Genomic DNA, 15913 nt, shown 5'->3' with positions numbered 1-15913 from the left:
GTTGGCTATAGATGCAAAAACTCACAATAAAAACTTTTAAAAATATATCCGAAGCAGAAAGCCGGCAAGGGAGTTGGTTGGACCGTTGAATAAATAAGGGGTTAAAGGGGCACTTAGAGAAGATAAGAGCATCGCTGAAAGATTAAACAATTTCTTTGCTTCGGTGTTTATTGAAGAGGATGCTGGAGAGATACCCGTTCCGGAGAAGGTTTTCATGGGTGATGATTCAGATCAACTGAACCAAATCATGGTGAATCTGGAAGATCTGGTAGGCCTGATTCACAAACTGAAGAGCAGTAAATCACCTGGAACGGATGGTATACATCTCAGGGTTCTGAAAGAACTAAAAAATGAATTTTCAGACCTATTTCAATTAATTTGAAACCTATCATTAAAATCATCCGATGTATCTGAAGATTGGAAGATGACCAATGTAACCCCTATATTTAAAAGGGATCCAGGGGTGATCCAGCAAACTACAGACCAGTGAGCTTGACATCAGTGCGGGATAAATCTGTTATAAAGAACAAAATCACAAAACATGGAGATAGACATGGTTTGATGGGACACAGCCAACATGGATTTACCCAAGGGAAGTCTTGTCTCACAAATCTACATTTTTTTGAAGAGGTGAATAAACATGTGGACAAAGGTGAACTGGTAGATGTGCTATTTAGGGATTTTTAGAAGGCGTTCGAGAAAGTCCCGCATGAGAGGCTTCTAAGAAAACTAAAAAGTCATGGGATAGGAGGCGATGTCCTTTTGTGGATTGCACGTTGGTTAAAAGACAGGAAACAGAGTAGGATTAAATGGTCAGTTTCCACAGTGGAAAAAGTTAAACAATGGAGTGCCTCAAGGATCTGTACTTGGACTGGTGCTTTTTAATATATTTATAAATGATCTAAAAAGAGTTACAACAAATGAGGTTATGAAATTTGTGTATGACACAAAATTATGCAGAGAAGTTAAATCTCAAGCGGATTGTGATAAATTGCAGGAGGACCTTGTGAAACTGGAAGATTGGGCTTCCAAATGGCAGATGAAATTTAACATAGACAATTACAAAGTGATGCATATAGAGAAAAATAACCCTTGCTGTAGTTACACAAAGTTAGGTTCTATCTTAGGAGTTACCACCCAGGAAAGAGATCAAGGTGTCGCAGTGGATAATACATTGAAATCATCGGCCCAATGTGCTGTGGCGATCAAAAAAGCAAACTGAATGTTAGGAATTATTAGGAAGAGAATGGTTAATAAAACGGAAAATGTCATAATGCCTCTGTATCGCTCCATGGTGAGACTGCACCTTGAATACTGTGTACAATTCTGGTCGCCGCATCTCAATAAAGATATAGTTGCGATGGAGAAGGTACAGAGAAGGGCAACCAAAATGATAAAGGGGATGGAACAGCTCCCCTATGAGGAAAGGCTGAAAAGGTTAGGACTGTTCAGCTTGGAGAAGAGACGGCTGAGGGGGGATATGATAGAGGTCTTTAAAATCATGAGAGGTCTTGAACGAGTAGATGTGAATCGGTTATTTTCACTTTCGGATAATAGAAGGACTAGGAGGCACTCCATGAAGTTAGCAAGTAGCACATTTAAGACTAATCGGAGAAAATGGTTTTTCACTCAACGCACTATTAAGCTCTGGAATTTTTTGCCAGAGGATGTGCAGTTAGTGTAGCTGGGTTTAAAAAAGGTTTGGAGAGGTTCTTGGAGAAGTCCATTAACTGCTATTAATCAAGCTGACTTAGGGAATGGCCTCTGCTATAACTAGCATCAGTAGCATGGGATCTTCTTGGTGTTTGGGTACTTGCCATGTTCTTGTGGCCTGGTTTGGCCTCTGTTGGAAACAGGATGCTGGGCTTGATGGATCCTTGGTCTGACCCAGCATGGCAATTTCTTGTGTTCTTACTTCTTTAAAGGTTGCAGGAACTGCTGAAGACTAACATTAATTATGCTGGTAATAAGTGGACATAACCGCAATTCTTTCTACTTAAAATGCAAAGGGGTAGGATCTAGGAAGCAGGTAGTTGGCATCATACACTGGAGTAATTTTTCTATTTCACTCCCTATCTTCTTGTTCTTGTGACAATTATTCTAAAGCCTTCCTATCAATTATACATAAAGATGTCCAAATGGACCTAATCTTTTCATAGGGAAGTAAAACAGTGTTTTATCTGCAGAAATGGCCTTTCACAAAACGGTTTGCCTATGTGGGCAAAATTGTGCACATACTGCCTGTTTGTGCATATGTTTACCAGATCTGAATGGAGGTATTCCTAGGAATGAAACCAGGAAAAAGTTTGGACCTTCTCTCATACTTTTGCATTTTCAAAATTATGCGCATAGATTTTCCTGAACATTTTCCACACATATAAAAGTATAATTATGTGCAGGAAAACTGGGCGGGATAATTTTTCAAAAAATTGATGCAACTTACATGTGTATTTTCTAGGTAATTTAGGAGGGCTGTTATATAATTGCCCCCAACGGATGCAGAAAAGGCTTCTCCACTAAGCTCCTCAGTAGGGAGTTTCCTCTAACTCTCCTGTGGTTGTGACATCATTGTCAAATGGAGAGATGTTCATGATTTAAAGATCTCCCATGCAATGGACAGGTTATCATGCACAACCAGGCTTGAACTGACAACCTCAGAGACTCAGACCCAAGGCACTTTACCAGGCCATCACGCTCACGCATACACGAAACCAATCAGTAACTAAGCCTCCAGATGCAAGAGGAAAAGTAAAGGCTCACATCAGTCCAAAAAAGAAATCTACCCCGACTGACTCAAGTATTTCAAGCCCAGGCTTCTCTAGATTCCTTGCTGCTGCAACCAGAATCCTGAGACTTCCTTCCCAACTCGTTTCTGCAATTGACTGTCTGGATTCCTGACTAGACTCACCACCTAAACCAACCTAAATGCACCCACCTCGATCCGAGGCCTACCTTCCAGCCTGCTCAGCAGCAAGCCCTTTCCATGCCCTTGCCTCATAAGCTTGGACCCAGCATGCCTCCTGGAAGAGCCTGCTGAGTTGAAAGCCTCAGGATCTCTGGACCTGCATTCCCTAGACATTCATAGGTACTGGTGCTATCTGGCCTTGACAGTCACCTGTGCACCCACCATTCCTGACAGAGATGCATATTGCTGTTCTGATCACAGACTAGTCAGAAGCCAGATATCCCTCCATGTACAACCGAAAAAGCAACTTCACGGACAGAAACAGTCTAAGAAATTAAACATTGTTAAACTTAAAGAGGTGAATTTTCAAAGACTTACATGGGGATTGTGCATGTAATATCAGAATTATGCATGCAAGTAGCCTTTGTGTAGAGCAAGCAAATTTAGTTTAATGTGTGAGTGCTTTTCTTAATAAATATAATAATTAAAAGTTATTGCAAATAAAAAAGGTTTTTCATGATTTAGATTTATTGATGGTATCAAATAAAGCAGGAAGTCTTAGACCAGGCCCCATCAGTCTCACATATTCTTTACATGCCTAAACACGAGTCAGACATTTTCCACTTTTACTGGCCAATGACTGTTTTAAAAGAGAGAAATATATGAGAGGAACATAAGAGTTAGCTACTGTTACATAATCAGCTGGACAAGAGCTCCTTTTACCCTAGCAATGGATGCCTTACTAGTAGACATTCACAATATTTCTTTCATTATGTAACTGCTTACAGAGTTCATAACAGAGGATTCATCACATTCCTGCACTTTGGCCATCATTCTTTCATGGAAAAATCTGATGATGGAAACAAATGTCTTTCAGCTGTCATGTTTTCTGGAGAATTTTCTTCGCCCCATTGTATTTGATTACATCGAAGGCCTTTATCAGGTCTAAAAAGACCTCGATTTTGCTCAAGGCACTTTTCCTGAATCTGCTTTGGGCATGTAATATACTTTATCAGGGAAATTCCCAGGACGAGAGAGCATATTAACAGAAATTTTCAAATAAGGCGGTGATCACATGCTCCTGAAACTCATACAACTTTCCAGTGTATTTGAAAGCATGGGTTTGTGCTCTAGGATTTCAAAGACACATTAATCATCTACCTGTATAAGAGCAAGGGCGATAGAATCAGCCATGATAACCACTGTGGGATTTTTCATAGTCCATCACCAGAATGGTACTGGAAACAGTAATTCTCAATAATAGGATAGGGTAATAGTGGACAGCATCTTACCAGAATCACAGTCCATATTCTGATTTGGCTAAGGAATTAATGATTTAATGATTTAGATTCATCATGGCAAGGACTGGGAGGCCTATGTTTTGACGGATTAGACCACAGGAAAATTGGTTCTAAAATATGGACAGAAAAAACTTAAATCCTGAATCATTGGACAGACCCTTTCAACTCCCTTCTAAATCTTCCCTCTACAAATTCTGGTACAGCTGGACATACTACCGTTTTTACATGAGATGAGTAAAGCCAAGATGCATGCAAGTAGCCTTTGTGTAGAGCAAGCAAATTTTGAGAGAGTCACGTGTAGGCATATACTTCCACTGTTGCATGAAAAAGTATGTGCAGAGAAAGAGGGTGTTTTGAGGGCCCTTGCAAGGGCATTCTAGGGCAGGTCAGAAAGTACACACATACTCACGTATTTTATACGCAGAGTATATCATAAAAAATATACACATCCTTTTACACCTAAGCCCAATATTCAGCCAGCAGATTGCCGGATAAATAGAACTTATCCAGATATCTAGCAGCCGCTGAATATCCGCTTAAGTTCAGCGGCCACAAGATAGCCAGATAAGTCACTCATCCGGTTATCTCTTAGCTGGAGAACTTTGTGGGCAGGCAGTGGGGTGGCGCTACTTAGCGGGATACAATTTATCTGGCTAAGTAGCAACTTCTATGCAGGTATTCGGTGGCATAGATGCACTGCTGAATATTCATGTAACTTAGCTGGATAAGTTATATCCGGCTAAGTTACTTAGCTATTTAGGCTTTAAATATCTACCTCCTAATATAGGACCTGATTTTCAAAGGTTTTTTTCCTATTCTGTGTCTATGGGTGAAAAAAGCTTAGTAAATAAGAATGAACTGAAATAAAATAAGGCCCTAAGTCATGGCCATTAAATCTGACTTCTCTTTTGTCTGTAATTTTTGGTTGGGGGGAGTCTGAAACAAGTGCAGGTGGTGTAAGAAAGCAGGTAGAAAACATGGGACAAGTGGTAGAGATCTGAGTCAACTGGAGAAAGATTTCAGTGAGCTGGTACTTTGAAGTACTTACCCAAGTATTTTCATAAGCAAGATACAGGCATACATCAGACAACTTTATAAAATACCTTTCTCCACACAAATTGAGGGCTATCTCTACGCACTTATTACAATCATTTAATGTGTAAAATATATGTGCATACTTTTATAAAATAGGTGTAGAAACTATGTGGATACTGAAACATATGCACATATTTTCAAAGTAGAGACATGCACTATTTTATAAACTGTGCACAGTTTATAAAAGAAAAGTATAAATTTACGCACATCAATTTATGCACCATGTTGAAAATCAAAAGATCTAAGACTTTAGAAGGTGTTACAGCTCTGACTTCACAGATACAGATTGAAACATCATGGAGCAAATTTGGTGATGCAACTTTCCTGACTCCAGGACAGACGACCACTACCTTCAACTCAAGTACAAAGTTCAAATTTGATTATGGCAAGCCAGAGAACTGGGGAAAACAGCAGATAATCATAAACTTTTTTATTGGAGTCTCCAAGCTGTTTTCTACCCTACATCAAACGGCAGTGCGCCTATTCGTTTGGCAGATGAGGCATCTATCTTTGCCTCTTCAAGGAAAATCCAGAACCAGTCTCTTGTGGTGGCTCTCCCAATCCAATTTGGAGAAGGGAGTGGATCTGGAGGCCCCGGATTGGGTAGTAGTGACCATCAACGCCTGTCTCAGGGGTTGGGGGGCAGTATGCCGGGGGGGGGGGGCTGCGCAAAGACTCTAGTCCTCAATGGAGATGGCCTGGTCGATCAGTCGCCTGGAGAAAAGGGTGGTACACAGAGCCCTGGAAGCCTTTCTGCCCTTGGAGAAGGTTCACATGGTGAGAATCTTATTGAATAAAGCAACAATGATGTCTTACATCAATCACCCGAGAGGTACAAAGAATCAGGCGGTGACTCTGAAGGCTCAACAGGAGGTCCCTTAGAAAAGGGAATATGGAGGTAGGCCTCTGTCAGGACAAATGAAGCCAAAAAATCTTTTTGTGAACAGTTGCTATCACAGAGCACAATGTCTCCATCCGAAAAACACGGAACGCAGGTGGTTACATTCACCTTTTGTAGATCCAGACTGGGTCAAAAGGAGCCCTCCTTCTTGGGAACCACAAAGTAAGTGGAGTACCTCTCCGACCCAGTTTGGCCAGAGAGACCGGAATTATGGCGGTCAGCATTAGTAATCTATGCAGAGTCACTTTTACTGCTTTCCGTTTGCTTCAAGACATGCAGTGGGGACTTTAGAAAGGTCTCCCTAACAGAGTGCAAAAATTCCAACACATAACCGTCTCTTACCACTTCCAGAATCTCTTGATCCAAGGTAATCTTGCCGCCTTCCCTGTAAAAATGGAACAACCTGCCCCCTACCAGCTCCATGGATGAAGGGACGCCTCTGGAATCATTAAGACTACTATTTGCCACCTGTCCCCTGAATGGCACCATTTCTGGCAGTTCTGCAGGTCCCTCTAAAGGACTGCTGGCTGCCAAGACTCCACCTTGGTCCCGACGCAGAAGAACTCTTGCCGTAACGAAACTGCCTCACTTTCTGAAAGTGAGGCCAGGGAGGGAAATTCTTCTTGCCACTCCTCTTATCTTCCAACAACTTATTTCCTTTGGACGCTCCCAAAGTCTTCATCAACTGAGCCAAATCCTCCCCAAGAGGAGCTGACCCTCAAAGGGGAGATTACATAACTGGACTGGGAGAACATGTCCGCCGACCAATAGCGCAACCATAAAGCCTACTGACTGCCATAGCGAAGATCATATTCCTGGCCGCAGTACAAACCAAGTCAGAGTGCATCCGCCACATAAGCCACCCCAGCTTCCAGCCGCGCAGATTGATTGATGCTAGTCACCCCAGTCAAAGCCTATTCCTGAGCCTTCTGAACCCAGCACAAACAGGCCCTCTGCATCATACAGTCACAAACCGCTGCTCTCGGGCTTAAGGCAGAGACTTCAAACATTCGCTGAACATCCTTCAAAGTGGCAGTTCCCGCCACTGGAATCATCTTCATAGTCATGGCAGGCACGGCTGCATCCATCTTTGGGACCCGTAGAAGATCCAGAATCTATTCATTCAATGGATACAGCCTTGCTGCAACTACCATTCAAGCCCACTTCCAGGGAGCCCCACTCCCTATTAACTAGCTTTTGGAGCTTCTTAGAGAGCGGGAAGTAGCCAGGGGTCCCACGCAAGCCATCCAGAACCGGGATCAATCCTTTGTAGTCCGATTCTTCCAGGACTACCTTCCTACCTTCCCCCCCCCCCCCAGCTGATCCAGAACCTGGGGAATGAGGGGCCACAAGTCCTCCTTCTTGAACAGATGGACTACTCAGGATTGGCATTTGGATGCGGATCAGTGGCCCCATCCTGTTCCACTCTCGGAAGATCTGCAGAATCCTCCTGCATAACATCGGAGTCCTCCCAAGGTCCGAGGACCTTCTAGATCCCCGCACGGCCAAGATCCAGCCGCCTCAGAAGATCCCCTGAGCCACCAAAAGATACCATCTTCTGCTTCTTAGCCGAGCAACTGAAACTTTCTCGCTGGGACACTCCCAGAAAAGCTTTATGCAGCAGGAGTTCAAACTCCAAGAAAATCCTCCAGATCCTCAGCACCAGGATCAGACAAGCTACCATCAGACTCCACTCACCATTCTGATCCCCCACTGGTACCCAAACAACAGGGGAGAGTGGAAGATAGGAATCACTGCCTCCATAGGGCTTGCAGGTCACTGCCCATGAACCTCTGTCAATCCAGCAGCCACAATTAATCCCCCTGGAACCACAGCAGCGGCACCCAATGATCTCAAGGCCCTCTGGTCACCCGATGTGCTAGAGGAGGAGCCCTCCTCCCCCAAAGCACAGCCAGTTCAAAGGAAGCAGGAATTCAGTTGGGCCGACCAAAGGCTGCAAGCCCTGCATGCTGCCATGAGCGGTTTTGGCACCATTCCCATGCGGCCACCAAGCAAAACTTGTCAAAGGAGAAGAGCTGAAAATGCGTGAGGAGCCACGGTCGCAGCCCCCAATGCCTTAGAGGCCCTCCTTTCAGCCGCTGCACCTAAATTAGTCCTCTCCTTCCCTGCCACACCACCAGTGCTAACGGAGTGTGCAACGAGCTGTGCTGATCAAAGGTGCAGGCTCTGCCACCATTCCCCACGCAGCACAGTTCACTGTGGGAAAACATAAAATATCAGCCAGCATTGCACCGCTGAAGAGGCAGAAGGCAACGTGGTCCGAGAACCTCGGTCCCACAAGCATTCAGCAACAAGAGCCACGCGGCAGCACTGCCTCAACTGAAATGATGCGTGGGAAGCTCCGATGGAACACAGGAATATATTGGTCAACCATAAGCGGCGCAGACAGCCCCTACTGCTGCAAGCGTTTCGCCGCCGATCCGCCTCAACTGAAGCAGTGAGTGGGAAAAAACTAGGCTCCACCCATGACACATGCGAGAAAACTCCTTCAGACACTCCAGATCCCCTGGCTTGAAGGAACAACCCCAAGGCGCTCACAAAGATGCCCTGATCGTCAAGTCCCAATAGCAGTTCCTGCTTCGCAAGATCAAATTCTTTATTTATTTATTTTTTAAAACAAACTTTAATCCAAAGAGGAAAACAACAATAAAGGGTTCTTCCCTTCAGGGACCAGCAGGTCTCAGGCAGAGATTTCAGAGGTTGCGAGGGAGCCAGCCATCTGGGCTAGCAGGACCTATGGACAGTAATGGGCTAAACCAGCCAGAGGCTCCTAACCCCCCGGTCACCCGTCTCCACCAGAGGAATGATCCACGAAGGAGCCTAAGACCTCAGGGAGCCTCCAAATTCAAAATCTCTAGTCTCAAAACTTTTTTTTTTTTTTAGTCAGACCGTAGGTTTTACTCCATTTACCATCTGCTAGAGACAGAGAAATACTGAGGGACTGCAGGTGGCACTCTCGGTTATGTAGCAGTGCCTCAAAGTTTTGTTCTCTGCCTCCATCTGCATAAACCCACTTGTCTGGACTGATCCGGGGTATGAACAGGAACAACAGATACATTCTGTCATTTGGCAATGTTAATAAAGAAACGGCAATAAAAGCACAACTCCCCTACATATTTCCCTGGATTTCACTTTCTGATGAGAAAAAAAAGGGGAGAACAAGATGAAAGACATTTTAATATTATATTCTGACAGTCTGTGCAATATGTTTTTAAAGTTTAAAACATTAAAGTCCTTTTTTACATAATGAGATGTCTATTCCTCACAGCTGAGTGGGAAATAGCATTTCCTCAGGCTTGTAACCAGTATGCAGTGCCAGACCACTACAATAAGCACCAAATATTTTCTCAGTTTTTCAGTATGCTGAAGTCAGGCTTATCCAACCCACCTCAGCCTGAAAGTGCCATTCAGTACACCCACAGGGTCACCCAGGATATGCTATGTGCTATTAGAGGTAAATACCGGCATCAGAGCAACACAACAGTCATAAAATGTTTAAAGGTATACAGACTCTTTAGATCAGGTGACTCAATAAAATTAATGCTGCAGGGTGATCTTTTCCCCACTGACTTACAACTAATATTAAATTATAATTAGGGACTGACATTTGGTTCATCTATGCGTGACAGTTTTAACAGTCCCACTGCCACAGTGGCATGCCAGACTACGAAAGCAGACACTGGAAAGCGAGGCATCCACTGTCAAAAGGTTCTGAGCTTTGGCACTTCTGTGGCAAATCTGGATTAAGTGAAGCCCATCAGTCACATGTGTCAGAATTACAAACAACAAGAATAAAACACAGGGAAATGGCCACACCACACCAGAGTTTCCATAACAGAATCATCACAGACACATTATGATTTTGCTGATTCTCCTCTCTCTCACTTCCTTTCACTGGATCACTGACTCTGCAGAGTGCTCTAGATTTTTGGGTTCTAATTAGATCTGAAAGCTACAAAACTATTTCAAGCCCAGGCAGAAATCACAATTCTGTGTTACTATGAAGGTCTTCTTTTGTGGCTGAGAGAGTTTGATGGCCCTCAAGGACTAACCTCTGAGCCACCGTCTTAGTAACAGAAAATGGTGGCAGATAAAGACTAAATTGGTCCATCCAGGCTGCTGTTTCATACAAGTTATCTGCACACTTTCTGTTTAGGGTTATAACTCCTGCTCTGTGCAGGTTTTATTTACTTTAACATTTTTATTCTGCTTTTTTCAGAATACAGAATAAAACAAAGCATTAACAGCATTCTATAACAGTTCCCATAGTTAGCAATGGCTTGCTATTGGAACAAAAAAACATAATAAAAACATAAAAGATCAAGATCAGACGTTGACAAATAATAGAATATAACCCTTAGTATACAAAACACAGAACAGTCACAGAGGGAAAAGCTTCAGTAAACAAAGAGGTTTTCAGTACCTTCCTGAAGGTCAATGTATCAGTTTCTAATATGAAGGCCAGTGGAAGGTGAATGAAAATGCCTTGCCCATACGCCTACCATTTAGAGTTGTAACTTCCGCTCCAAGCAGGCTACCCCCATGCAAAATACTACATGAAATATTACCACAGATACCCCATTTCCATCCTCTAGTCATTAAGGATCCTCTGTGCTTATCCCATTACCATTCTTGGCTTCACTACCTTTTCCATTCCATGCATCAATCACCCTTTCTAGGAAAATATATTTTCTGGATGCTGTTCCTGAGTCTTTCAGGTCTCTCCAGGCAAGATCCTCAGGATGAGTGTAGCCCCCCCCCCCCCCCCCCCCAGCCTAGGACAGGTTGGAGCCTGGTGCCATCACAAAGGCCCTTGCCTTTTAATCAGCCTCTTGCTGTCTCCCTATCAATTCCAATGGCTGGCAGCCTTCTCCAGTTAGTGATTCACTGGCAGTTGTCTGGATGTGGCACCCTCTCAATGGGATGTGGAAGGTTTCGGAGGAGCTGAGTCTCACTCGAGCTCCGACCCCACTGACATCCTTTTATTCTTCTACTCTTTCTACTTTTACATAACTTTATTGGCACTTCAGTTTTTCTTCACTGGGGTGGTGTTTTTGACTTCACTTTCCTCCTGGGTATGTAGACTTCTCCATCATGTTCATCAGGAAAAGGTAGTTCTCCTCTAACTACACACACATGAATTCTGCTTGAGGAAATGGCAGTTCTCCTTTAAACAACAATGCTAACCTAAATGCAAAACTTCAATTTTGGGAAAGCAGTATCAACAGAGCAGCTATATCTCAACACAATGCATTTTTTTTCCAAGAAAACAAATCATTCCATAAAGCCATCTATTTAAATTCAACAAACAGGATGTGCAATGAACTTTATTTTTTAATGCTTCTTTTTATAAAATTTCAAAGAAAAGAAAACTTATATACAGAAAAGAAGTACAGATTTGATGAACAGATTCTACATTCATATTCAGTAACCTCCTCAGTGTTGTACTGTAGGACAAAGAACTACAGTATATTCATTTATTTCAAACTATATTTTAAAAATATGGTAAGTCAAAGTTTCCAGATCTTATCAAACTTGGATTTACATCCCCATCATCATAAAACTGTTTTCTTTATAACAGCAAGAGGGTTATTACATCCACACATACAATGAACTTCTGTAAAATTAAAGACCAGAGATGCAGCCATTCATCTGCTTTATCAAATAAAAACACCCTCATGGAATGAAAAGAAAAAAAACAAACAAGCTTCTGAGCAAGATAATACTTAAAGCTCTGAAACCATTCCCCATTTCTCTGCAGTCAGATCTGTTTTAAAAGTCTTCGTTGAACTTCAGATTTGAGCTACTGACAAGTGTTTTGTCCTTAAAGATAGTGGGAATCAGTCCTGTAATTAACAAGGCTCAAGATCCTGCCAGGGGATACAGTGCCATCCTTATTAGTTTTGCTGCTCACCACTCCAGGGGACAGCTCATTAAATTAATAGGTCTGATTTAAAAAAAGGGGTCCCTGAGGGGATTCAACACAAAACGTATTGCAAATGCTTTCTGTAAAAGTCAGAGGGCATGTTTATGGTAACTTCCCCCCCTCCCCCACAGTGAATATCATAATCTAAGTTCATTCTTAGTGTGTACACTGAAGAGTTGTGATCACAGACAGAATACACACAGACTTGTCAGTGTTAGACTATCTCTCTACAAGAGTCCAGCATTATTAGGTGGAGAAGTAGTACCAGAAGAGGCAGCAGTGACTGGAGGCAGGAAAAGGCAGGCAGAAGAGCAATGTGTTTTCCACAGTAAGGAAATATTTATGAAGCAGTATTTTTCTCAGAAAAGGTGATAGATATAGAGAACAGGCAACAGGGGATGTGGGAGGAGAGCAAAAATGCTACTACAACTCAAAAAGGCAGGGGACGGGCAGGGAGGATGCAGGAAGAGCTGGGAAGCTTAACAGCAGTCTTCCCATAAGTAGGGATGGGCTTGGAGGTCTGGCTGACTCTGAGAGCAAGTCGCATATCCATCCTCGTGTTCAAAACAAGATGCTAAGCTTAACAGCAGTCTTCCCATAAGTAGGGATGGGCTTGGAGGTCTGTCTGACTTTGAGCAAGTCGCATATCCATCCTCGTGTTCAAAACAAGATGCTAAGCTTAACAGCAGTCTTCCCATAAGTAGGGATGGGCTTGGAGGTCTGTCTGACTTTGAGCAAGTCGCATATCCATCCTCGTGTTCAAAACAAGATGCTAAGCTTAACAGCAGTCTTCCCATAAGTAGGGATGGGCTCGGAGGTCTGGCTGACTTTGAGCAAGTCGCATATCCATCCTCGTGTTCAAAACAAGATGCTAAGAAGCTGATATTTAAATAGCGGAACGCCTCCATTTAGAAACCTATTCTTAGCCCATCTAAGGTGCCTTAATTTTGGGCTGAATATAGCTCTTCAAATCAGGTTCCCAAATTTAGGCCAGTTATTGCCTCGCCTATGTTAGGGACCCAGAGCTGGAAATTAGCACCTATACTTCATTCCCCCAGCCTGGTCCTGCCTTTGCCCCCGCCCACACACACTTTGAAGGCCCCTAAATTTAGGAACTCGGCAGGGAAGACGTTTTATTTAGGCAGGTGACTGCATCTTCTCAGTATCGGCCTCTAAGCAATTCGGTGCCGCCAAATTGCAACCGCAGGGATGCAGTAATTTTGTATCACACTATGAAGATGGATAACACTGCTATTATTCTGACCTGCTATGAAGGCCACATGTCAGCACGGTTCAAATCTTTTTTGGGGATAGAGACATTACCTGGCACAGCCTGGCACTCCTGATGGCGCTGATCCCACTGGCAGTTCAGGTTCAGGGAACAGCTCTTGCAGCTGGTCAGTTTGCTGCAAATCTGTTCATTTCTTACGTGGCACTTAGTGTAGTTTCTGACAGACTGGAGGGAAAAGGAAAAAAAGATGATGGACAATACCACGTTATAAAGAGTTTTGATACCATTATGACTGGCACTATGGAGCTTTCGCCCTGACGTGCTGCATTTAACAACTGGACAAAACTAACACCACACTTTTTGTATCAGTGTTTCCTCATAACAAATTTTCTCTTCCAAACTTTGCTGGAAATGAAATCCTTAGGCAAAAGAAGTACTCTTTGAACATTGTGCAACTTGCTGGCTTTTTTTTCAGCTTTTCTTTTGCCCTGTTTTTTCCCAAAATTTTAATTTGGCCATCAGAGAAAAACAGGATAGCATTTTTAAGGAATTTCAGTGCAGGCAGGCACAAACTGTTAATGACTGCATCAAACCTCTGTGAAATTCATGTTCATGTCTGCAGGCTAATTGAATTTTCCTTGAAATGTTCCTCCTATTCTATGGAAAGTGGACACTGCGGTCCTCACCCTTCCACCCACATGTTAAAAGAACACAGATCTTCCAACTGCAATTTCAGACAACATAAAATTGCTGTTTCTTGCCTCGGCTCCTCCTCCTCATTCCTTTTTATTAATTCTTGACTAATGCCGTTGCTCAGCTGCTTATAATGCAATCCTACAGGTCGATTCAGGAAAATGCACACAGGCCACTCTCCTGGGCGCGCGATTCAGGAGGGTGGCCTATGCAAATTAGGGCCCACGGTAAAAGGAGGCGCTAGGGACACTAGTGCATCCCTAGCGCCTCCTTTTTGACAGGAGCGGCGGCTGTCAGCGGGTTTGACAGCCGACACTCAATTTTGCCGGCGTCGGTTCTCAAACCCACTGACAGCCACGGGTTCGGAAAACGGACGCCAGCAAAATTGAGCATCCGTCTTCCAACCCGCAGGCCGATTTTTAATTTTTTTTTTTTTAATTAATTTTTTTTTTTTTTAACTTTTGGGGCCTCCGACTTTATATCGCTATAATATTAAGTCGGAAGGTGCACAGAAAAGCAGTTTTTACTGCTTTTCTGTGCACTTCCCTGGCGCCAACAGAAATTAATCCCTACCTTTGGGTAGGCGCTAATTTCTGAAAGTAAAATGTGTGACTTGGCTGCACATTTTACTTTCTGTATTGCGCGGGAATAACTAATAGGGCCATCAACAAGCATTTGCATGTTGCAGGCGCTATTAGTTTCGGGGGGGGGGGGGGGGGGGGGGGGTTTCGACGCGCTATTACCCCTTACCGAATAAGGGGTAATAGCGCGTCGAAATAATAATTTCGACGCACTGTGAAGCATCCACCGCGTCCGGTGGAGCGCACTGTACTGTATCGACCTGCTATTTTGGTGGCAGCAAAGCGGAACTAATGATAAACAGTCCAGTGTCACTCCAACCTAACACTATCCATAACAGCAATAGTGACTAGAACAAGCAGAAGAGCTGCTAAACTTCATATGTTATAAGAGAGTCTGGAATGGAATAAAAAGTGGTAACATGTTAATGTATTTGACTGGATTATATGAGAAATAAAATCAGTGGTAATGGGGCCAGCTTGGTGGCTTGGCAGCAGTGAACACAACCATGCAGAGAACCTGGGTTGGTTTTCTAGGCCAGGACTCCTGCAGCCTGAGCCAGCCAGGGCTAGGGATGCTATGGAAGCAAGGGTCACAGCCCCTGAGAAGAGGGGCAAAGGAATCCCAGTCATTATGTAATGGAAACACCCAATGGATCACAACTGTAGGTTTCTGGAAGGAGCCCTAGTGCATGCTCCTTCCCAAGGGCTGTTGCTGCTATAGCTGGGCTGAGTTGAAGGGGATATAAACTAGGGTAAGGAAAAAACCCTGGAGAGCTGTGAATGAAGGCTCATGGCACTATAGTAGATGCCTATTCCAACTGAGCTAGAAACCCAAAAGGCAGCGCAGAGACAAAAAAAAAAAAAGCACTATTTTTATTTCTTGCTTAAATGAAAGGAAATGGGAGCACTATTATGGCATATAATAGCAATACCATGTCTCAATGCAGCAATAGCAATGTTAGTGTATCCCGAGAACATAGTGCAGCCACTAATTGCTAGGTACTGGATCAGTGCAGTTACTGTAATGAGCTTTCAGTCCCACCAAGGACCAGTTCCAGGAACAATAAAGAAAAGTAACTGGTCTTCTGGGGCTTGTTTGCTGTTCTTGCTGGACCAACGAACCAGATACATGTTTGCAAACAGAATTTTCCAGCGGATCACGCCAAGTGCTCTATCACTCTTCTAAACGACTTCTCTATCTGCAGAGCATAAACAGCTCTAGGATGGGCTGAGGGCATGTCCAGAAAGGAAAGAACAGG

General features: G+C 43.5%; 1 protein-coding gene across 3 annotated transcripts in view; it reads right to left on the bottom strand.

Annotated features, from left to right (window-relative positions):
- The window catches only part of ATRNL1 (attractin like 1), a 2205421-nt gene that overhangs the window by 1457625 nt on the left and 731883 nt on the right, over nucleotides 1-15913 (bottom strand). For all 3 annotated transcript variants that reach the window (XM_029610472.1, XM_029610473.1, XM_029610474.1), the window contains exon 14: nucleotides 13473-13605. In XM_029610472.1, the coding sequence (XP_029466332.1) occupies nucleotides 13473-13605 (133 nt within the window). The remainder of the gene's footprint in view (nucleotides 1-13472; nucleotides 13606-15913) is intronic.

Source organism: Rhinatrema bivittatum, chromosome 7 (assembly GCF_901001135.1).
Source record: "Rhinatrema bivittatum chromosome 7, aRhiBiv1.1, whole genome shotgun sequence".
Lineage (NCBI taxonomy): Eukaryota > Metazoa > Chordata > Amphibia > Gymnophiona > Rhinatrematidae > Rhinatrema > Rhinatrema bivittatum.
Note: the sequence above shows the minus strand (reverse complement) of the source record. Positions and strands in the feature narration are given on the sequence as shown.